The 23294-nt window shown below is 54.8% G+C and overlaps 1 protein-coding gene across 1 annotated transcript in view; it reads left to right on the top strand.

The window, feature by feature from the left end:
* Positions 1-21951, top strand: part of HTRA1 (HtrA serine peptidase 1) — a 46647-nt gene extending 24696 nt beyond the window's left edge. Inside the window, exons 4-10 of the mRNA XM_045291397.1 lie at positions 11763-11798; positions 11978-12172; positions 13621-13653; positions 15149-15263; positions 16688-16745; positions 18934-19029; positions 21250-21951. Coding sequence (XP_045147332.1) covers positions 11763-11798; positions 11978-12172; positions 13621-13653; positions 15149-15263; positions 16688-16745; positions 18934-19029; positions 21250-21418 — 702 coding nt within the window. The 3' untranslated portion in view covers positions 21419-21951. The remainder of the gene's footprint in view (positions 1-11762; positions 11799-11977; positions 12173-13620; positions 13654-15148; positions 15264-16687; positions 16746-18933; positions 19030-21249) is intronic.
* The last annotated feature ends 1343 nt before the right edge of the window (positions 21952-23294 follow it).

Here is a 23294-nt window from a genome sequence, read left to right as displayed (position 1 = left end):
TGTCCAATTGTCTACAGATGGGCTTTGGGTCTCCACTCTGCCCTCCTGCTCATTCACACTGATATGATTTTTTTGTTCTGGGTCTTTGATTCCTGATCTCTGATCCCCTTGACACCTCCTGATCACACAGGCTGGTGTGCTTCTCCCACATGGTCTTTGTTGCTTCTCAGATAGATGGCCACTTTTTTATCTTCAGGTCTTTAAGACCCCAGATGATAAAGCTCTTTCTTATACATATATGGATGTCCCTGGATTTGTTTCTCTAGTCAACCCGGCCTAACACACCAAGCATGATGGCTTTCTCCAGGGGCTGGTCTCTCCTGACAACATGTCCGAAGTATGTGAGATGAACTCTCTCCATCCTTGCCTCTACCCTAAATTGCACTGCCATTGAGTTGATTCTGACTCATTTTAACCCATTAGGACCGTAGAAGTGTCCCTCAGGGTTTCCATGGTGACCATCTTTTCGGAAGCACACGGCCTCATCTTTCTCCTGCCGACGGAGTGGTTGGTGGGCTCAAACCACTAACCTTTAGGTTAGTAACTAAATGCTTTAACCATCGCACCTCCAGAGCTCCCTGAGGAGTCCTGTGGTTAACACTCTTGGTGCTAACCCCAAGGCTGGCCTGGAGGGGTCTCAGAAGCGAGGCCTGCTTAGCTGCTGCAAAACCAGCTATCAGAGGTGTTGGGGTCAGCCTGGTGGCTCCTGTGGGCCCACCCTGAAGGAGGTGTTGAGGATGCTGCAGCTGTGACCTGGAGTCAGGTCTCATTCCTCGTGGGAACCAGGAAAATGGGAAAGAGTATGGTGACTGGCCACCGCAGGACCAGAAGCAGAAGGTGGATGCTGGGGAGACCTCCTAGATAGTCTAGGCAGGTGACCTTCCCACTGGGACAAGACAGACAGACAGAACCAGGAAGGGACTGAGAGGTGGTGGGGGTGTCAAGAGTTGGCTGCAAATTGCTTAGTTGTCCCTTCTGGAGAACCTGGCCCTTGGGCTCAATACTGACCCTCATCAGCTTTCTGCTTAGCTGGCTCCTTTGGGCACCATCTATGTTCCCTGGAGAGAAGCTCCAATTTTTTATCTCTGGAGAGTCTGAAAGTGCAGAGGTCTCAAGGGCCTGGTTTATGCTGACTCCTGACTGAGGCTTGAAAACGGGCCATACTCTTTTCCTTGTTACGGGAGCAATCAGACGTCCCGTGAACGCCCCGACTCAAGTGCTAGTTGGCAGCATCTGAAAACAAGAGCAAGGGGCTCTGTATGCCCCTCTGCCTAGGAGGCAGCTCACCAGCCCCACCCATCACCGCCGTGCCACCTGGGCTCCTGCTCATGAATATGTGTGTTCAGTTACCTCAACGTGCCTCCGTGCTCCCTGTCACTGACCTCTTCAAAGTGTCCGCACAGGAAAGGAGATGTGCGTCTTAACCCACGTGAACCATGAATTTGAGAGCGCAGCAGCTCAAAACTATGCGCTGACCGGAGGGAGATCCGTCAAGATTTAAGTCTCGGAAACCCACAGGGGCTGTTCTACCACATCCTGTAAGGTCACGATGGGCCGGTGTTGCTTCCGTGGTCACAAGATGCATTGATTCATCCTGGACAGTGTCCCTACACCACCTCTATCTGGGTGGCTGTGGGGAAGGAGCAGCCCATTGGCCTCAGATTCAGACTCTGGGGCGTGAGGTTCTCAAATGCCATTGGCCAGTCCTGTCCCTTGGACGGCAGTTCACCCGCCTCCACCCTCCCAGCCCTCCCATCTCTCCCCTCCCTCTGAGATCATCTCCATACACTCCCGTCCATCCCGGATCCATGGTAAACCGCCCCAGGCCTGCACATCTTTAGATGCTAATATCCCCTCAGCAAGCCCTTGGCAGCCCAAATCATTGTTCTGTAAGAGGCCTGCGCGTTCCTCTTGCTGGGCCCGGGGGACGTGCCGTTTCACCATCGCAAAGCTTTTACTGAAAATGAAAGGTTAGCATAACTGCTTCCAGAAAGCACAGTGATCACTCCTTGGAGCTGCAGCCAGCTGCTGCAACAGGAGCCTTTGACGTGAAACTCCTGGCGACCCGGGAGCAGGCTGGCGTCTCCTCAGAAACCAGTATGCCGGGCAGCCGGCAGGTGGAGTGTCACCTGCAGACGCAGCCACACAAAGAGTTTGGAAACCAGGAGCGCTTCATACTTTCTGAGGGGGGAAGACGTAATGGACTTGCCTCATTAGGCTGAAGGAAGGAGAAGAAGAAGAACAACTGGGTTGCGGATTTTCCTTCAGCTTGGGTGTCCTTTATTCTGTTTTCTTGCTCCGTGCTCCTAAAGGAAGGTTGTGATGGAGGGGTGCCAAGGGCTGATTGGAAAACCCCAGCTGACCAGCAGCTGGCATGCTGCTGCGGGGCCATTGATTTTTGTGACCCCACCCCCACCCCACCGAGTTAGTGACTGGAGAATTCCAGAAAGCCTCTCTCCTCTCACAGCTGTAGGAGTTTGCAGGGATCGGCGAACCCCCCCTGGGGGACTGGGAGGGAAACGGATGCCAGTTGAGAGCTGATGGCTGGAACCGCTGTCTGCCTCTGCAGCCAGGGCTCTGCAGAGAAAAGGACAATCAACCAATGCACATCTTTCCCCAAATAGCACTGTTCCTTGGAAGCTCAGCTCCTAGTCCAGTGGTTCTCAGCCTTCCTCCTGCCTTGACCCTTTCGTACAGTTCCCCATGCTGTGGTGACTCCCCAACCATAACATTATTTTCATTGCTACTTCATCATTGTCATTTTGCTACTGTGATGAATTAGGCCACCCCTGTGAAAGGGTCGTTTGACCCCCAAAAAGGTCATGACCCACGGATTGAGAACCACTGTCCTATGGTTTTGTGAGCCTCACAACTCCCCGTGGCTTAGTGTCCTGCATGTTCTATGCACGTGACGTGTGTGCATGTTAATTCTTTAGGCATGCTACATGTGAAAAATACGGTCTCTCTGTAACCTCTAACCGGTGCAGTAAATGCCACGGAGGTCCATATGTGACCTCCTCTGACTGACATGCCTCTCTGCTCCAACCTTCTTTACCAAAGGGGACACGGCCCTTCCTCCCCCAGAATTCTACTTCTATGCCTGGTTCCGTAATCCACTGCAGTGGCCACACAGAACTCTCAGACAAGACTCGTGATTAAAGGGTCTATTAGGGAAGTTAAAAGGTCGCCCGAAATCAGGATCAGTAAGCACTCAGTGGTCCACAGCAACGCCTCTCCTCAGCCAGCAGCTGACTCTCTCCGGTGCTCAGCCTCAGCCACGTGGCCCCTTGGCTTCTGACTCTGCAGGCCAGGAAGCCCAGCTGCCTGTCACTGTGCCTCACAGGTCCATCGTCTCGGCTCACACGAGAAGAAGGTACCCCATCGCCTCAGTGTTCCTCCTGAGTCTCCCTGCCACAGTCTTGGGGCCTCTGGTCTCCACCTCCGCCACTTCAGACAGATCTGGAACGTGCTCTTCGGATGGCCCCAGGCTTTCTCTCTCTGCTCGTCTTTCAGACACGGGTCATCCTTATAGTCAGGGGTGGTCATGGACACTGACCACCCCCTCCAGTAGTGTTACCCTCGCCCCATTCATACAGTCTCACCCCATCACTTGGTAGGCGTTGCAGAGACAGGAGAAGAGTCTTGTTGGAAAGTTCACTCCACCACGGCTGTCTGCTTCAAGAACTGACGCGCACTGTGGTGGGCCCTGGCGGGCCCAGCATCCTTACGTCAGGAGATGCCGGAAACTCTGACAGATGTTGGAAACCTCTAATCTTGACCTGTACATACTCCCTCCGTCCCAGAAACCCTCAGTGTTTGCTTCTAAGGCTTTCCACTGGTGGACACAGGGTCATTGTGGAGGGCGATTTGCTTTCCTGAGGGATTTACATTTAATCACATGTAATCATGTTAATCATCTCCTGTAAATCCCTTTATAGCAGCATCTAGACCCCAGGCTCCCACATTCATCTGTTACTTAAGGTCAGTGGATTAATTGTTAATCCCATGGTGATACTGCCAACATAAAGGGGAGTGATCTCCCTGATCAGCCACATGCGGAGTACGTGAGACCACGTCTCACCCTCCTTGCCTCTAAGGAACATTCCGGATGTACTTCTTTCTAGAGCAGCGGTTCTCAACCTTCCTCATGCTGCGGCCCTTGCATACAGTTCCTCATGTTGGGGTGACCCCCCCCAACCATAACATTACTATTATTTTTCCATAAAATTATTTTCATTGCTACTTCATCACTGTCATTTTCCTACTGTGATGAATCCGGGCAACCCCTATGAAAGGGTCGTTCGACTCCCAAAGGGGTCACGACCCACAGGTTGAGAACCGCTGCTCTCGATGGATTTGTTTGTTCTTCTGGCAGTCCGTGGGACATGCGATGTTCTTCAACAACACCCTGGTTCAAATGCATCCTGCAGTCATCCTTTTTCTTTGTTTATTTTTAAAATTTTTCATCAGCCATCCCTTTCCAGTGCCCACCCAGGGGCTCCCTAGTCCTCAAAGTGACATTCTTGCTTTTCAACCAGTGAGACCCAGGATCCCTGGCAGCTCAGTGGTTAAGCACCTAACAGCTAACCGAAGAGCTGGCGGTTCAAACCTACCCACAGAGGAAAAACCTGACAGCCTGCTCCCAGCGGGCCTGCAGCCTATGGAACCTTCTAGATCACTCACACTTGCTCACATGGGGTTGCCCGGAGTCTAAGTCAACTCCTCGAAAGGACACCCAAGGACAACCACCAATTGAGAACTAGAAAATTCAATCAACTCAGCCAAAGCCACAGTGGGTGGGTCGGGGACCAACACCTCACCCAGACGTCCTGATGCCTGGTCCCATCTCTCCTAGCCTTTGTCTAGCCTGCGGCAGTGTGTCTCGGGGATCTAGTGCTGCTACAGCAGCGATGCTTTGAGGGGGTGACTTTTATAAGCAGATGTTTCTTCTCCCCATATAGGAGGCTGGAAGTCCAAACTCAGGCGGCAGCTCTAGAAGACGATCCTTGCTGGCTCTGGGGGAAGGTCCTTGTCTCTTTTCAGTTACTGTGTGCCTGTCTCTTCTGGGAGATCTCCATGTGTCTTGGCACAATTCTTCGCCTGGGTCCAAGAGAGCCTCATGCAGTGACCCAGGTCCGAAGGGTAGAATTTACTCACGCGCTCTTCTCTCTCGGTGATTCTGAGGCCTCTCTCTCACTGCTGGCCCCTCTCTCCTTCCATCTCTCGTAACACACATACATGCGCCTTCCGTACCTTGGCCGTGTTGTCAGGAGAGACCAGCCCCCGGAGAGGGACATCATGTTTGGTAAAATAGACGGGCAGTGAAAGAGAGGCAGGCCCTCCACAGGATGGATCGACACCATGGCTGCAACAATGGGCTCAAACCTAGGGACCATTGTGAGGCTGGTACAAGACTGGGGGTCTTTTGTGTGTAGGGTCGAGATGAGTCAGAATCGACTCAGTGGTCCCCAACAGCAAGAGGAACAGGAAACAAGGTGATGCGGCCATGCTCCAGGGACACTCCCCTTCTATTGGATTCAGGGCCGTGACCGAGTTAATGGTGCTGCTCCCCATCGGCATCCCCTCATAGTTGTCTGGCTGATCACACCATGGGAGGTGTTTATATCCTACATACCTGCCAAGCCACTGAGCATGGGGTCCAGCCCATCTGACTCTTATTTTCTGGGGACACAGTTCGGTCCGTGGCAGTGGGTGCGTCCACACACGTGCCTGTGCTGGTCTATGTCTTCACTTCCATGCCACCTCTAGTGTGGGTGGGGTTTAAAGCCAAGGCCAGCCATCTCCTCAGGGCTCTCACTTAGCTAGTCCAGGCTAGAGTTTTCCTCCAGCAGATAACCCATCCTCCAGGGGAGCCCACATCCTGCCCGGGGTCCTGCTGCCGGGGCCTGCTGCCGCCCCTCCCCTGGGCTTACCTGAGGACCTGACAACTCCCCACAGGGACCACTGAGTAAATACATGGCCCCGAGGCCATGTGAGCTGCTGGCTGGACTCCTCAGAGAGTTCTGAAACTCCCTGTTGCCGGTTTCTTCTGTCATGGTCAGCTCCCCTGTGGAAGGAGTCAGGCTCAGAGCTCACTCCTCTCTGGACTGCTGTGTGCAGCCAGTGCCCAGGTTTCTTTCAGAGTAGTGGGCAGAGTGGGCTGGGAGAAGAGCCTCTGGAATCTGGAATCGTATTGGCTCTTCCCTCACTGGGCACGAGGCTTGTCCTGCCTGGTTGTGTGGGTGGTTGACTGTTCAAGTTGAATGGAAGCAGAGCAGTGGAAGCATGGGGTGGCCTGCAGCATGCCTCCTAGGAGTGGAGTGTCCACACTGGCCAGCTCTGTTTGGACCCCTAGCATCCTCTTCTGCCTGTCAAGGGCAGTATGACACCATTGCTTTCCTTATAAGCAGACATGTACCCTAGCTCCTAACCCTGACCCACACAGGCTCAACTCACTCAACTCTACCCAACCAACCCAACTCCACTCAACCAACCCAACTCAACCCAACCCTACCCAACTCAACCAAGTTAAGTTCACGAAGAAGTATGCATCTATCAGAGCATGTTCTAAACATTATCTGATACTTGTGTTGGGGTCAACCCTTGAAAATAACTCTTATTTCTCATGGCATGGCAGACTCTCAAGGCTGCCCCCAACACTCACCCCCGCCCCACTTCTTTGCTGGCAGAACCCTGAATTTGCTTCATATCCACTCTTTCCCTGTACCCACTCATGACTCAGATGCCAAAGATCCAAAGACATGTTCCTCTCGACAATGGGTTCTCTGAAGACCGAATTCTGGCCAGTGGCTCCTGAGGAAGGGTGCCCTCTGGCACTCCTGGAGTTTCTTTGCTCTGTTGAAGAGACTCACAACCAAGGAGGGGTCTTTGGCTTCCACAGGACATCGTCATGGCGTTAGGTGGTGCTGCAATCTTGGTGGTTGTCTTGAGCAGGAGAGCAGGCTGAAGTTGATTAGACAGAAAGAAACGCTCATCGCCTTGCTGTCTCTGTGGTCCTCCCTGCCGCCCTTGGACAGGGGCAGGTCTCCCCCACTTTGACTGTGTTTTTGTTTTGTTGTTGTTACCCTGAATGATACACACAAAGAATTGGCCGTGGTGACTGGGTGCCAGAGTAAGTCAAAAAGCTTTGCCACAAAATGATAGAAACCTTCATGAAACAGAACTATCCCCAAGGGAAGCTGTTTGTCTCTCAACACGGTCTCCACCGCGATTTGTGCCCTTCTGAAGGCAGCATCTCAATCTCGTTGACCCTTCCCTGGAGATTTCTACGCTCTTCACCGACGCCACATCCCAACGGCAGCTTGGGGTGGTTACGCCTCAGGCTGCTAACTGCAAGGCCTGCAGTTCGAAACCACCAGGTGCTCCTCAGGAGAAAGATGGGGCTTGCTACTCCCACAAAGCATTAGTCTCAGAAATCTATGGGGGCAGTTCTACCCTGTCCTATGGGGTCACTCTGCGTGGGCATCGAGTCGTGGAAGTGAGTTTGGTATTTGGAAGGGACTCAAATTGTGTTTCTTTGAGTTTGGGGAACAAACCAAAAGGCTGAAGAGGGGAGAGCAGGCCTGTAAAGGTGGATGGGGGTAAGGTTTCCCACAGAGAGTCCCCCAGGACAGTCCTGGCCACCCTCCAAGAATGCGCGAGTGCACTGCTGTGGCAGGAATACTCCTCGGCGGACCTTGCCTGGCCTTTCCCTCGCAGTTTTCCCTCGTGGTTTTCAGTTGTATGAAACGTCTGTACTGAGCCCTGTGATCATCCTTTGAGAAAATCCCCTAAAAGTAGCACTTTGGAGTCTCCCCAAAAAGAAATCACCGTCACCTCAGAGCTGACCGCTCTGCCTTGAATTTCACGAGCAAATCCCTGGGCAACTACTGCTTTGGTTGGACCTTATTGTTTTTATTATTACTACTGTTATTTTTCAGGCACCCTAGCAAGACTAGGACCAATGTGTTCCAGCGGGAACTTGTCTGCGGCCCTCCACTGGTGGCGGAGACGCGTTTAGATATGTTCTGTTCGGAATAAACTCGTGGCCATATGAACGGGAACCCCAGGAGCATGGCTTGTCCACTTGCCCTGCTGGCAGAGCGCAGGGTCGGGCTTTGAGTCCCGATGGAGCATGAGCCCTTAGTGAGCCTTGAGGGCCAGGGTGGGTGGCAATGATCTTTATGGACCTAAGGCACCAGGGAGACACTCCGTGGGTGCTTGTTGAAAAGCACCCTTTCATCTTGGCACCGTCTCCTGAGAGCAACGGCGCCGGCCTGTTTTCCGGCCCTCAGTCTTGTCTGGCCTGTTTGTTTTTGTTTATTTGGATCTAAATCAAGGGCCCAAGCCTTCTTTAATCATGGTGTGGACCAGCCTCTCTCAAGGGTTAGCGTCAAACCAGGTATAAGAGTCATATCCTAAAAAAAACCCCACAAAGATTCATATCCTGCCTCCCACTTGTATGTTGTAACTCCATCTGAAAAGTAGCCTGCACCCCACACCCAGTTCTCCGGCACCTCACCTGGGCTGTTTCTCATGAATTCAGGTTCCAACTGTCTTCACACTTCTTCCCAATAAGCAGTGGGTGACGACATGGGTGTTGGGGTGTCGGGGAAGGGGCTCGGGCTTTGTTGGAGTCACTTGTGTTGGGAAGACACCACTTAGGCATTGCACCCAAGGTGTCCTCCCTGCTCCACCGCCCGGAGCTGCTCTTCCCTTGTTCTGTTGAGCTGGGTGGAACCTGACGGCGTCCCCCCACCCCCCTTGGAGTTTCTCTAGGAACTTGGATCAAACTCGAGCCCCATCTCTCTTGGTGGGGCCGGGGTCCCCCTCCATAGGTCCGTGGTGCTGAGTTTTGACTTCGTCTCTTGGGACCTCTCCCACCTCCCTGTTGTGTGTCTGTCCACATCCCCAAGACCAGCCTTCTCCTTCCTCAGCAGTCACCAGCAACCAGGGATCCCCTTTTGCCCCAACACCTCAGCTTCCTCCTGGGCCCAGTAGAGGGGGGTTGATTTGCCCTCCCTGCTTCTGGCACGATGGGAGAAATGTGATACGGCATTGGGGTGGGGTTCTCATGCCAGCCTGTGGCTGGTGTTGGCAAGATCTAGAAGCCTCGGCCTGGGCGCTGTGGGAAGGGGATGGACAAACTTTTCCATTTGCACCTATCCCTTAGCTCCTGCCCCGACCCTCTGTGAGGCCAGTGGTCAGACAGCTATGGCGTCAAATGCCCAAGGACCAGGTGGGAGTGTGGCCAGCTGAGGCGCAATACGCAGAGGGACAGCCTAAGAGGCGCCTCAAACTCCGCTCAGATACGGTCCGAGGTTGAGAGTCCCGAGGCTTGAACCGCCAGCCGACACGTTGTCCCTGGGGTTCTTCAGGCCCTAGCACCCCCGCCCCCTCACTGGAGGGAGCCAGAGCCACACACTTGGAAAGCAGTTTAGCCTCAGGGGACCTGTGAGTCTGGCCCCACCGGCATCTCTGTCCCATGTCACCCTCTGCAAAGAGCTACCACCTGAAGTTGGGATTCCAGTTGGGAATGCGGGTCCAATAGGGGAGGCCGGTTCTCTGGCTGAGAGATGTCCCCTAGCCTCCGTTTCCACATCAGTGAAATGAGGACAGTTACCCCAACTCCCCAGATCCCCACCTGCCGAGAAGACGTCCCACGGTGTTCCCGTTTGCTTAGCCCCGCCGTCGGATCGCACTGCAGAATCGCTGAAACGTTTGCGGGAATAGAAACGTCAACAAGATGCACTGGCTGGTGCTGCGGGGGGAGCCTGTAGGGTGCAACCCGTGAGCCCTGGAGCGTCTGGGAGAAGTGACCTCTGTAGGGTTTTCCAAGGCTGTTTTGTTTGTCCTCTCCCGCCCCCGATTGATCCCCAGCGTCTTTGGGTAGACTCGAAACATCAACCTTTTGGCTCAAAGCTGAGTGTGTTAACTGCTGGCTTGTACCACCCACTGAAGTCTCCACATTTCCTCCTTTTGTGGTAACCGTGGGGAGACCCCTGCACTCCTGTTCCTGGTCCACGGCTCTGGCTACATCCTGGGTGCCGGGATGGTGGTCGGGACTGGTGGAGGAAGGAATTGGCAATGTGCAAGGACTCGTTAAGATCCCAGCCATGAGTTCTGCAAGGGACCTTCTGATGTGGTTTCCAGCTGGGGCCTGGCCCGTGTGGGCCGGGCCTGCACTCTCTGTTTGGCCTGGATTCTTGTGCCTTGAAGTTGGTGAAGAGCAAGTTGGCTAGCTGGGACGCCTAGCTGGCTTGACCCAGGAGCTCCCCCTATACCCCCCAACTCCTCCTAGGCCCGGGTCCAACCCTGCAGGCCTCAGTGGCCCTTGCTCCAGCCAGTCTGGCCCCGAAAGATGGCATGTCTTTGGTGGGTGCCTGCTGAGCAGGCTGCAGTGCATACCAGCCCTGCCTCCCCCCACATGCTTCTGTGGATGAAGTCATTGCTGGCTCGTCGGCTGCTGGCATGGGCCCAGGTGGACACACCATGCCCAGAGCTCACCAGGGCTACGGACGGGCGGTGCTGAGCTCCAGCGTCCCCTGCACCCTGGCCTCAGATGACCCCGAGGGGAAGGAAGGGTCACCCGGGGAGAAAGGCTCCACCCAGTCCGGGGGGCAGGGCTGGCAGGCACAGACCACCTTGTGGGGCTTGGTTGGTGGGTTTCACACTTGGGGTTTGCATAGCCTGCACTACCCGTGCTGGGATCCTTGAATGGGGCCAAGGTTAATGCCCACTGCCGAGGTGCCTCAGAAGAAAGGCTGGCCGTCTGACAACTCAGCTTGGGCCTGCGAGGGGTTTCCCGGGTCTCAGTCCAGTGGACCGTCACCTGCTTTAAAAAACACAGGACACATTCTCCCTGATCGTTTCACAGGTTAAATTCTCACCGGGGGCCACAGAGATGCACTCTGTCAGGTCCTGTCTCACAAATGAGGAAACTCAAGTTCAGCATGGTGGTCATCTCAGGCCAACAGCCTGGCCCGAGTCTGTGGCCCTGACCCTGGGTCCACGTGATGGGGGGTCTGGCGGCCAGGGAGGTGGCACAGCTCAGCGAGCCCGGGCTCAGCAGTCCCAGCTGTAAATGCGGGCTGCTCAGGCCACCCTGTGCCTTCCTTCCGAGCTTCCTCTCCTGATAGGTGGGCAGTGCTTGGGCTGGTGTCTGGCTTTATTCCAGGCAAAGGAGAGGCTCAAAGCATCACCGGCTCCCACCCCGCCGGCCCACCTCTTCCTTTCTGAGGAGGGCGGCCATGGGACTCTTGGGCTGTAGTCACAGGAGGGCTGGGTCCGGCCGGTGTTGTTCAGGGCAGCTGCTTCCTTGGCCCTCAAACAATGGCTGCAGGCACTTGGGAGGGAAGGAAAGAGGTTGTGTGCGTGCGTGCATGTGTGTAGTGTCTGAAGCCAGCATGGGGCATGGGGAAGGCCCACGTACTCCTGAGCTGGCTTTATTTGGTCCCCTGTGTTTTGAGGTACAGTACCCAGCTTAGCTGGGCCTTCACCAGGCCTTGTGAGCCAGGGCGTCCCGGCTAGTTGCCACCCAGTCTGGGGCACGGGTGGCTGGTCGAGGTTTCCTCAGGAAAGGGGGAAGCAGCCTGTTTGTGAGGTCTTGTATCTCGGCGTCCTGGGGTGGCTTGCTCTCACCCCCATGCATACCGCCCCCTGCTGTTGATCGCCCACCTGGCACAGGCATGGCCCCACAGTGGGTGCTATCTCAGTTGCTCAGGGGCTGATCTTTCAGACATGACACTGGCTTTTCTTCCCAGGCGCCTCTGGGCGGGACACAAGCCTCCAACCTTCTGGTGAGCAGCGAGCGCTTTCTGCCGTTGTCACCGCCCAGGACTGGGAAGGGTGGCGTGACTGGGCCCTTGGGCGAGCCTGTCCTTGGGAGCGGTCTGTGGCCGGTGTGGCGTTCCGGGCTCTGCGTGGGTGCATGTGGCTGAACTGACCAGTGTCCATGGCGGCCCCGTGTTGTTCGCAGAACAAGCTGCCCATCCTACTGCTGGGCCGCTCCTCGGAGCTGCGGCCAGGAGAGTTTGTGGTCGCCATTGGAAGCCCGTTTTCCCTGCAAAACACCGTCACCACCGGCATCGTCAGCACCACCCAGCGAGGTGGCAAGGAGCTGGGGCTGCGGAACTCGGACATGGACTACATCCAGACGGACGCCATCATCAATGTGAGCCGCTTCCGGCCGGGTGGGGACAGGAGGTGGAAGGTGGGGGGGGCAGGCTCGGTTCCAAGGGGGCCTGTGCAGAGCCAGGCAGGCTGGGCTCCGTCGTCACCAGCTGGCCACCACTGGGCGTGCCTTTAAAGGGGGCCTTGAGTATGTGTGTGTGTTTTAGTGACTGTGTGACTGAGTGTGTGTGTGTGTGTGAAAGTCTTTGTGTACGTGAGTGAGAGTGTATGTAAGTGTGTGTGTGAGTATATGAGTATGTGTGTGAATGTGTATGTGAGCGTATGTGTGAATGTGTTAGTGTGTGAATGCATGTGTGAATGTGTATGTCTGTATGTGTGAGTGTGTGTAACTGTGTGTGGGAGTATGTGTGAGTAACTCAGTGTGTGAATATGTGTGTGCGCGCGAGTGTATATGAGAGTGTGACTGAGTGAACATGTGAGTATGTGGTATCTATGTATCTGTGTGTATGTATGTATGTGCGTGTATATGTGACTATGTGTATGTGGTATGTGTATGTGTGTGAGTGTAGGCATGTGTGATTGTATGTGTGTGAATGTGAGTGTTTATGTGTCTGTGTATGTGTGTATGTGGTGTGAGTATATGTGTGTGTGAGTATGTGTATATGTGACAGTGACTGAGTGAGCGTGTGAGAATGTGTGTATGTGGTGTGAATTTATGTGTGTGTGTGTGTGTATGTGTGTTAGCGTGTATTTGTGTGTATGTGTGTGTGAGTGTGACTGAGTGAGCATGTGAGAATGTATGTGTATGTGGTGTGTGTGTGTGTATATATATACATGTGTGTGAGTGTTTATGTCTGTGTGAGTGTGAGTATGTGTGTGTTTGGGGCACTGGTGATGTTGTGGTAGGACCTTACTCTCTAAGGAGCAAGTCAAGGCTCAATCACAAGCAGGTATACTTCGTGGGCAGCCACCACCCACCTGTCACCGAAGACGTGTGTGAGGCTATGAGGCTGAGTGGTGTCAGTGGAGAGTCCAGACTAAGAGTAGGAAGAAAGGCCTGGTGTCCCCCTTTGGAAAACCAGCCAATGAAAACCCTGTGACTCACAAGGGCACAGTCCCACTCTGCATGGGCCTGCTGTGTGTCAGGGGCCAACCCAGTGGGCGCTCACAGAGCGAGTGGCAATGCCCTGACTTCCAGCCCAGCTGACGAGGGAGACAGGGTAAGGTTGGGTAGATCGGGGTTTTCAGGCAGCCTCTGATAGCAAAAAAACCCCCAAACCCACCCCAAACCCAAACCACTTATGACATGTTCAAGGGCCTCTTTTCCAGCAACATAGTAGGTTGGCAGGCAGGAAGGGGTCTCTGGGAAAGAATCAGCCCCCCTACTCCGGGTATCATGCCCCCAGGTGGACCAGGCAGGAGGTAGCTGGTTCGGCTGTGTGTAAGGACAGAAGAAAGGCCCTAACTTTCCCCTCTGCTTCCTTTCAGTATGGAAACTCGGGAGGCCCGCTGGTGAACCTGGTAAGGCCCGCCTGGCTTCCGCGTCTCTCCTCATCTCCGTGTGCCCGTCTTCCTGTGGCTTCGTCTTTCCAAACACTCGCCAACAGCAGCACCCTGCTGCCTCTCGCAGGTCGCCCTTGCGAGGCAGGCAGGGGCAAAGGGTGGAAGGAGCAGCCAGTGGGCACCGGGGGATGCAGAGGCCATGTCATCCCACAGGCCTGGGCTGGACCAGGCCTAAAGGGCGGGGGTGGGGTGGTGGTCTTGCTCTCGTGGGGGGTGGCAGGAGTGCAGCTGGCCCCTGGCTCTGTGGGTTCCACCACCCACTTTCTCTTGCCAAGGCCCCCTGAGCGCATGGCTGGGCACGGCATGTGTTTTCACAGCCCACAAAGCTGCCACTTGAATCTCCACTGAACTTCTTGTGTGCAGAACATGTAGTCTTGGAACTGAAGCATTCTGGGTGGGGACGGGCTGGGGTCGGGGTGTCATTTCCAGATAATAAAGCGGAGGCCAGACACGTACTGGACTCAGCTGTCATGAGCCACACCTCTTGGAACGTGGCTGGTGTCCAGGGATGGAAAGCCAGTGCCTCGGACAACTGTGTGGGGAGGGACTTGTCGTGTGTCTGTGTCTGACAGGGTCACCGTGGGATCCAGGCGGCTGTCTGCAGTTGGGACACCCTGTAGGCCCCCTTCCTCTGATTTTAAAGCCCCTGGGTGAGCTGAGGAAGCTTGGTGGGTGGGTGCTACCTGCTCTGTGCCCCCTACCTCCACCCCTGGCCCCTGACCCCCAGCATGTCCATGGGGACGTCCGCTAAGAGAGACTGTGCATTCCTGGTGTGGAGCTCGGGCACTTCCAAGCGCATCAAAGGTTCCTCCCAGTATCAGCAGATGAGTCCAGCCGTCTGGAAATGGGAGAAGCAGGAAAGACAGACGGTGTTGAAAGGCCTGGCTGAGCTTGCGGGCCGCCAAGATGTCAGAAATGCAGAGAGCCCGGGCAGCACAGTGGTCCGAGAGATCAGCAGACAGCCCACCCAGCAGCGCTTGGGAGAAAGGCCTAGTGATCTGGGCCCATAAAGATGGCAGCCTCTGAAGCCCCTGGGGCAACTCTACTCCGTCACCGGGCTCTCTCTGATCGGTATCTGGCTGGCTGGCACCAAGCAGCACCAGCAGACCCTGGTGGGAGCCGTGAGCACCTGTGTCTTTATTGGATGCTGCGCAGGTGGCCCAGGAGCCCTGGTGGCATGTGGTTCTGAGTTGGGTTGTGATCCGCTTCAACAGCAGTTGGAAACCGCCAGCCCCTCCGAGGGAGAAAGACGGGCTTCCTACTGCCTCCGAGAGTTATCATCTCAGAAGCTCACAGGGGCAGTTCCGCCCTGTGCTGTGGGGTCGCTGTGAGCCGGCATGGACGCACTGGCAGAGGGTGTGTCTGGGCCACACTCAGATCCTCCTTTCTCCTGGACGTCCGTCCTCCAGGCGGCTTCCGGCGTAGGTAAGCCACGCGTCCTCTCCTCTTGCAGGATGGTGAAGTGATCGGAATCAACACCCTGAAAGTGACCGCTGGCATCTCCTTTGCCATCCCGTCGGATAAAATCAAGAAGTTCCTCACGGAGTCCCATGACAGACAGGCCAAGGGTAAGGATGGGGGCACACGCCTGCAGGGGATTCAAGCGCCTCGGGCCTGAGCCCCGGTCGCCCCTCAGGGACCCAGGGAAGGAAGACATGACAGCCCCGAAGACTGGTCAGGTTAGGCGCTGGGCTGTTGACCTCAAGGCTGGCAGTACAAACCCACCAGCTGATTCTGGGAGAAAGATGAGGCTTCCTGCTCCCGTAAAGATTGACAGCCTCGGACACCCTAGGGAGCAGCTCTACTCTAGCCCGTAAGGTTGCTACGAGTCCCAATCAAGTCGTTGGCCGTGGGCTTGGCGTAGGCTTTGATTCTATGCAGATGTGGTGGTCAGCTTCCTTTTAAGATTTCTGCTCCGTCCCGTAGGGTCACTCTGACTTGGAGGCGATTTGCCAGCAGTGAGGAAGGTCAGCCACGCTGTCGCCATGGCCTTAGGTTGTAGGCATTTGACTGGGGCCTGTGATCAGGAAATCGATCTCAGATGTACCCGACAGAGCCTCGGTGATTGCCAAACCCCGGGCCGCTAATTATTGGGGTGTGTCCTCTCAGGGTGATACCCGGGCACTTGCTGAGACCCATATCCAGACTGCTCAGACACTCTCGGCAGCTGCTCAGAGCCCGGAGCGGGGTCAGCTGGAGGCAGGACCACACGGACGCTTGCACATGTGACCTTTAGATTCCACCCTGAGCAACAGGCAATAGACCGGTGGGCAAAGGCCACACAGGATGGTGGGGCAGGAGTGATGGGAGGGGCGGGAGTAGAAACAGTGTGGTTGTGCAAGGCTGAGGGGGACAGAGCCAGCAGGCCAACGGGCAGTGGCGAGGAATGCGGGGCCAGAGTCACCGGGGAAGCATCAGCTTAGTGCTACGAGGAGCGGCGTGTGACCAAGGACAGTGGGTTTGCGGTCACATACGTGAGGGTGGGACAGAGAGGGGCTGAGGGCAGCAGGGATTGGAGGAGCGGACTGAGGGCCAAAGTGGTCCAAGGTAAAAGGGCTGATGTAATTTTAACCACACTGAGATCTGATGGACCTCTTTGGAGGACCACTCTGGGTGCTAGGTGGAGAGTGGACCAGAGGGCATGGGTGGACACCAACTAAGAGGCTCTCTCTGACATCCCGGCAATAGACGCTGGTGGCTCAGAGCTCGGGGTGGCCATGTAGGTGGGGGACAGGGGTTATATCCCAGCTATTTGGGGCATGGGCCCGGCATAGGGATGGGTCAGACTTGAGGGGGAGACACAGGCCCAGGGACTCCTCCTAGGACTGGGGCCCATCATTGAAATGACGGGCCTTTCCCAAGATCCCAGGGGCGGGGTCAGGGGTCAGGACTATGATTTGAATCTTTCCTGTGACTCCGACTCTTGGATGTCTCTGTCAGCACCCACCCCTCCCCAACCCCACTCTCTGTTGTTCCTTTGTCATCACACCAGGAAAAGCCTTCACCAAGAAGAAGTACATCGGCATCCGCATGATGTCGCTCACGACCAGGTGGGTAAGGGGGGTGAGGCTCGGGCTGTGCCTCTGCTTTACCCCGAGATCAACTTCCCCTCGGAAGGCTCTCGCTGCCCCCACCGCAGGGCAACTCTCAGAACTCACCAGGTGCCAGTTGCCCTTAGGTGCCGCCACCCAGGCAGTACCACCGACCACCTCATCACCCCCCAGGAAAGCCCCGAACCCACTCACCATCACTCCCCATTCCCTTCCCTCCTCTGGCCCTGGCAGCGAATCTATTTGTTGTCTCGGTAGATTTGCCTTTTCTGGGGGCCCTTATTTTAACGGAATCCTACAATCTGCGCTCCTCTCTCACTGCGCACAATGCCCTCCAGCGCCGTTCAGGACCGGGCTGGCTGCCTTTCTCTGGTGGAGCAAAGACTCCGAGGTCCGGCCATGCCACGTGTTGCTTATCTGCTGGTCCTTTGCGGGCTCAGCCCTTCGGCTATGGGAGGGGTGCTGCTGTGCACTTGGGGTGCGCTTCCCTGACTCTGTCCTAGCTTCTAGCCCTGGGGGCAACATCTCTAGGAGGGAAATTGCTGAGTAGGGGTAAGTCTGGGGGAACGTTTTGAGGGGCTGCTTGACCTAGCATTTTGAGACAGCTACCTGTTTCCGCAGAGGCACCCTCTTGGAGGATTCTGCCTCACTCTATGCAGGCCAGGTGGGGTCGGGGGCATGTCCTGGGGTCCCCTGGCCTTCCTTTCGTCCCCTGTGCGGTTGAAGGCCATACTCTGTGAGGGGCCCCCCTGCCCTGAGCTCTGGCTAGCGGGCTGCAGCCCTGGGGACAGGCCCCGTCAGTCAGGCCCCATGTGAGGAAGAAGAGCAGGTAGAAGTTACAGCATGTACCTGGCAGGCTCCGAACATGCTGGTGTTTTTATCACTGATGAAAAACAGAGCGGTGTCTTCTCACGCGAGCCCGTAACTCAGGGCATGATGGGAAATGCCGTCGCATGCCAGAAGCACGAACAGGAAGCACGTGCAGGAACTGATTTTAGACACAGCCCATGGGCGGTGATTTGCCAAGACCGAAATATGTTTGGAAACCAGAGAAAGAAGGGTGTAAGGAAAGCACAGGTCCGGCTCCCTGCGTTCTTGTCTCAGCTCTGTGACTTCCCTGGCTGGTGACCATGGCCTGGGGGCCCCTTGAACTGCGGGTGCCTTAGCTGCTTCTCCACCAGGAGGAGGACAGTGGACATGGGTTCCGGCGAATCCACATGGACCCTGGCTCGGGTCAGTGAGGGGAGGAAAGGCTCACGAGTCACCTTGACATTGACCAGAGATTGTCACGTGGCTGCTCCACACCGAGCCTTGGGCCAGGTCTAGGGCCAACTGAGCCGAAAGCAACCCCACTTTGCAGGTCAAAAAGCTGACGCAGAGTTGAAGCAACCACCTACGATTACACTGCTAGAAGTTGGCAGGGGTTGGACTCAGGACCGGCCAGTCATGATACTGTGTCACCCTGTGAAGTGTTGTTAAGTGCCGATGAGTCCCCTCTGTGCCATCGAGTCAGCCTGACTCATGGTGGACTGACGTACCACAGACCCAGAGCTGTCCAGTCCTGCGCCCTCTGCACCACTGTGGCCATGCTGCAGCCACGGTGTCCCTCTGCCTCCCGGGGGTCTCCCTCCTTTTCCACGACCCTCTGCTGCAGCAAGCACAAAGTCCTTCTCCAGGTGCCGGCCTCTCCCCACCACATCTCCAAAGTGCCCTTGACCACATCCTTGTCTCTGAGGAGCGCTCTGGCCATACTTCTTCCAAGACAGATGGGTTTGTTCTTTTGGCAGTCCATAGTATTTCCAATAATTTTCACCAACACCTTAATTCAAATGCCTCCATTCCTCTTTGGTCTTCCAAATTCATTGTCTAGCTTCCACACACATGGGAGGTGATTGGAAGTACCACGGCTTGTATGTGGGAGCTACTACTCATTCATTCAGAAGAAGATTGGCCAAGTACTGCCATCCTTACTGCCAATCTTACATCCAATCTCTTACTGCCATCCATCCCATCAGCCTTTGACTCTAGGAGCCAGGAGATTCTGTAAGGCAGAATTCAAGCTCCTGGAGGAGCTATATGGTAGAAGTGGGGGCAGGCAGGGAGTGGGGTGAGTGTCCTTGCAGCTAAGCTGAGGGAGGCACATGGTTATGTAATGCTCCTTAACACGGGCGCCGTTTCTCCCGAGCAGCAAGGCCAAAGAGCTGAAGGATAGTCATCGAGACTTCCCTGACGTGCTCTCGGGCGCATACATCATTGAAGTCATTCCTGACACCCCTGCAGAAGCGTGAGTTGGAGGGGTGCCCCCCTTTCCTGATACCTGCGTGTTTCCCAGGGGAGTGGTGGTGGCGGGGAGCAGTGTTGGTTTTCCATTCGCTCAGGTGGGTGGGTTGGTCCCTGAGCATGGTGGTGGGGTGGCGGGACATCTCTTGTCAAGTCCTGCTGGCCAGGTCCTGCTGATGGGTTCAGTTCAGGCCCCGCTTCCCAAGGATCTGCCCTGTTCCTGCAGCCAGACTTAGATATGATCCAGCCTGGGTGGCAGAGGGGCCGATATACGGGACACCCTAAAGCATCTTCGCATGCTGGGATTGGAAGTGAAGTGTGCTAGCCCAGACTTCTCTGTTGCAATTGCTCAAAAGGAGTATTATTTTGATAAAAATTCAGGTGGAGAGCTTCGAGACACACACACACACACACACACACACACACACACACACACACTGTTAACTGTCTACAGACAGAGTTGGTCCCGTGTGCTACATGGCTTTTGTTTGGGGGGAATGGACCTTGCAAATTGTCAGTGGAGCAGAACTGTTCAGAACCAGTCCTGTTTTCACCCCCCATCGGGAGTTCCTAACTTCTCAAACTAAAGCACCGAATGGAAAATAACAGCAACAACCAAAGGCCTCTCTTCACTGCACTCACCCAAGTGCCAAGGGAAGTAGCAGACCCACAGCGTGTCTCTGGGAGAAGTGGGCCTGGGTTTAGGAGGGTCCCTGTGACCTTGGGGAATTGGTTCCATCCTAGGGTTTGGATCCAATGTTAGGCTGTCCCCTCCTCCTGCCCAACCCAACCCAAATCCACTGCCACCGAGTTGGTGCTGATCAGAGCCTCTCTCTACAGGGTTTTGAGATGAAAGCTTTATGGGAGCAGAGCACTTCATCTGTTTCCCACAGAGCAGCTGGTGGGTTTGAACCACTGACCTTACAGTTAGCAGCACAACGCCCAACCCACTTCTCTACTTATGTGGCTATCAGCCCCCACCTGTCAAGTCCTGTAGAAAAACAACTCTAGGGTAGCATCAAAAGGCACCATGTGAAGTAGCTTGGCCATGAGTCAATGCCCGTAACCTGTACTGACTTCATATGCTGAGAGTCATGACAGACCAGAGCCCTTGGGCAGCACAGTGACTTGGCAGTGAGCCTGGCTGCTAATATTAAGGTTGGAAGTTCTAGTTTGACCAGAATTGCCTTGGAAGAAAGGCCTGGGGATCTACTTCAAAACAAAACCGAAAAACAGGCATTGACAACCCTGCACAGCTGGGTTGCTGTGTCAGCATGGAGTTGTGGAAGCTAGTTGATCATTAGTGCTAGACCAGGAGGTCAAACCTTGCTCTCTGGGGGCTGGCCCTGGCTCTCATCTGCTTTGGTACAGAGCACAAGCTAAGAATGGTTTTTACAATCGTTATACAGTTGGGGGGAAATCAACAGGAGAATAATACTTTGCTGTCCATGAAAATGGTATAACTCAATGCCGTCTAGTCCATACCCTATAGGATAGGGTAGAATGGCCCCGTGAGTTTCAGAGACTGTAACTCTTTATGGGAGCAAAAGCCCCGTCTTTCTCCCGAGGGGCTGCTGGTGGTTTTGAACCGCTGACCTTATTGACCACAGTCCAGCTTGTAACCACTGTGCCACCAGGGCTCCTCTGAATGTGGTCTTCAAATGTCTGTGTCCATAAGTCACGTGGCATCGGCACACAGCCACACCTGTTTGTTTGCAAGCATTCGGTCTCTGGCTGATTTGATGGTGCAGTGGCTGAGTTGCAGAAGAGACCTTTAGCTGTTTACTCTCTGGTCCTGTACGGAGAACGCTTGCTGATCCCTGCCCTAGACCATGAAGGCATCGTAGCTGATGCTGTTATACACAGGAGGCAACTCCCCATGCGAGGAAGGGCCTCATTTGAGAAGTAGTCTGCCCATCCCTGCAGGAACCGCGCTCTGACTACTCACTGCTCACAAACACCTTGGCTGGACCCATACCAGGCTGGTGCATGGTGCATCCTTGGGGTAAATCTGGCACCAGCCTGCATTTGACACAAGGGGTGACTTTTTTACCTGAGTATCTCCAAGGGAAACAGCCTACTGCAGTGTGGTTCAAAGCATTTCACGTCACTGCCCCACCACCCCGCTGGCCTGCTCTGAGCTGGGAGATGCTGCACAGCCTATGGGGGAGGTCTTGCTGGCAGGCACTGACTGATGACAATCCTGTGTCCCCTTGTGTTGCAGCGGCGGCCTCAAGGAAAACGATGTCATTATCAGCATCAACGGACAGCCGGTGGGCTCTGCCAATGATGTCAGTGACGTCATCAAAAAGGAAAGCCCCCTGAACATGGTGGTCCGCAGGGGCAACGAAGACATTATGATTACAGTGGTCCCCGAAGAAATCGACCCCTAGGCAGAGGCATGAGCTGGACTTCATGTTTCCCTCTGAGACCATCCGGTGGACGACACATGAGGACTCTGGGCCGGTGGCACAGGCCGCCCAAGACCTTTGGCCACCATGTGCTTTGTTGTTCATTGGAGACCCTCTTGGCCAACAAGCCTTCCCGATAGTTTGCGGGTAAAACCCATGTAACGCTGCAGCTCCGCCAGCAGAGGCCTCTCTCCTCCCGTAGCCTATGTATGCAGTGTGCTTTTCTTGCCAGCTAGGTCGGCCCCCTGCTTAGACAGTCAGTCCTGGTCTCCATCTATCAGCGAGACACCCGCTCAGCCCCACTAATACCAATGACAGGAGATGGGGGTGGCTCACGTAGCCAGAACAGTATAGGGCGGGTGTCTGCTTTCTCCAGAGGAGGTTGAGGGGTGGAGACCCTGTGCAGGTGGACGACAGCTTCCAGCGAGGCCAGTTGCCCCGATTAGGGGTCTCTGTGGATCTGGGAGAGCAATGGCCTTTGAGTTTGAGCTATTAAAATACTTGTTTATACCTCGTTCCCTGGCACACGCCCTTTCCTTTCTCGTCAAAAGCTGGTGGCAGCTTTCTTTCTTAAGTCATAGTTCATTGTGTCTTTGGTGAAAGTGTTTACACCGCACATGACAACCACACAAGTTGTTCAGTGGTATTGGTTACCTTGTGTCACAGTGTGTCGCCGTTCTCATGACACCCATACCTCCTTGCTTATCGACAGGGTGAGGTTCCAAAGACCAGGTTGTTAGGCAGATGTTGGTGTTGGGCAAAAATAGAGGATGATTACGTCAGATGGAAACATGGAGGATAGCCACATCATCGCACACAATTGCCAAATTATAGCACGACAGAAGTGCCTAATCGCGAACAAGCATGGTCAAGTTGACACATAACCGTAACCATCCCAGCCAATGTTACTCTCGCCTCAGACCCGGGCATTGATGACTGCCAGATTTTTGTTGTTAATGTGTAAAATAAATTTGATTTCTTTCTTTCTTTTTGACTCTGACCAGAAATATGAAATGCCAGATGAGATAGCTGAGAAGGGAGAGCTGGTGTCTCTCCATTCTGTGCGTCTCCTTTCTAGTAAGCTAGTTGCTTGGCCTCTTTACCTTCTTATCTTTGCTTGAAAGGAACTGTTGACCACCATTTTGTAAATGTCCAAAGGGCTTGGTGGCTATATTTTTTTATTGAGTTAGTCAACCAGTTACTAGTGAAAGGTGCCCTCGGGATCATCCTGGTCGGGTGTCACATTTGTGAAATGATCACGTTAAACCTTGCTGTCTGGGCAGGGCTGCACTCTCGGCCTTGCCTGTGATTTCAAGACCATCCTCTGGGCCTTTCCCAGTGTTAATCCCTGCGGTTGGTCACCACCCTGACTTTGGAATGGGAGATTTAAGGACAATTGCATTTGCATCTCTCCCCGAGTATCAGCTAACCAACGGCCGCCAGAGGCTGAGGAGAAAGGTCTGGCAACCTGATTCCGCAAGATCTGTTATTGGATGCATTCTGCAGCCTCATTCTACCACAGCACACTTGCAGCCTCGTTCTACCACGACACACCTGCAGCCTCGTTCCACCACGACACACCTGCAGCCTCGTTCTACCACGACACACCTGCAGCCTCATTCTACCACGACACACCTGGGGTGGCTATGGGGTTGGCACTTGCCTCTGAGGCTTTGGCCTGAAGAGACTTGGTCAGCCGTACACGTCATGTCCACCACCTGTCTGCTGGTTGGTCACACGGTGTTGGCCAGTGTGTTGCTGTGATGCTGGAAGCTATGTCACTGGTATTTCAGATACCAGCAGGGTCCCCCAGAGTGAGCAGGTTTCCCCAGAACTTTCCGACGAAGAACACACTACC

This window comes from Echinops telfairi, unplaced genomic scaffold (genome assembly GCF_000313985.2).
Source record: "Echinops telfairi isolate 266 unplaced genomic scaffold, ASM31398v2 ScPeMD7_70;HRSCAF=299, whole genome shotgun sequence".
Lineage (NCBI taxonomy): Eukaryota > Metazoa > Chordata > Mammalia > Afrosoricida > Tenrecidae > Echinops > Echinops telfairi.
This window is presented reverse-complemented; position numbering and strand designations above follow the sequence as displayed.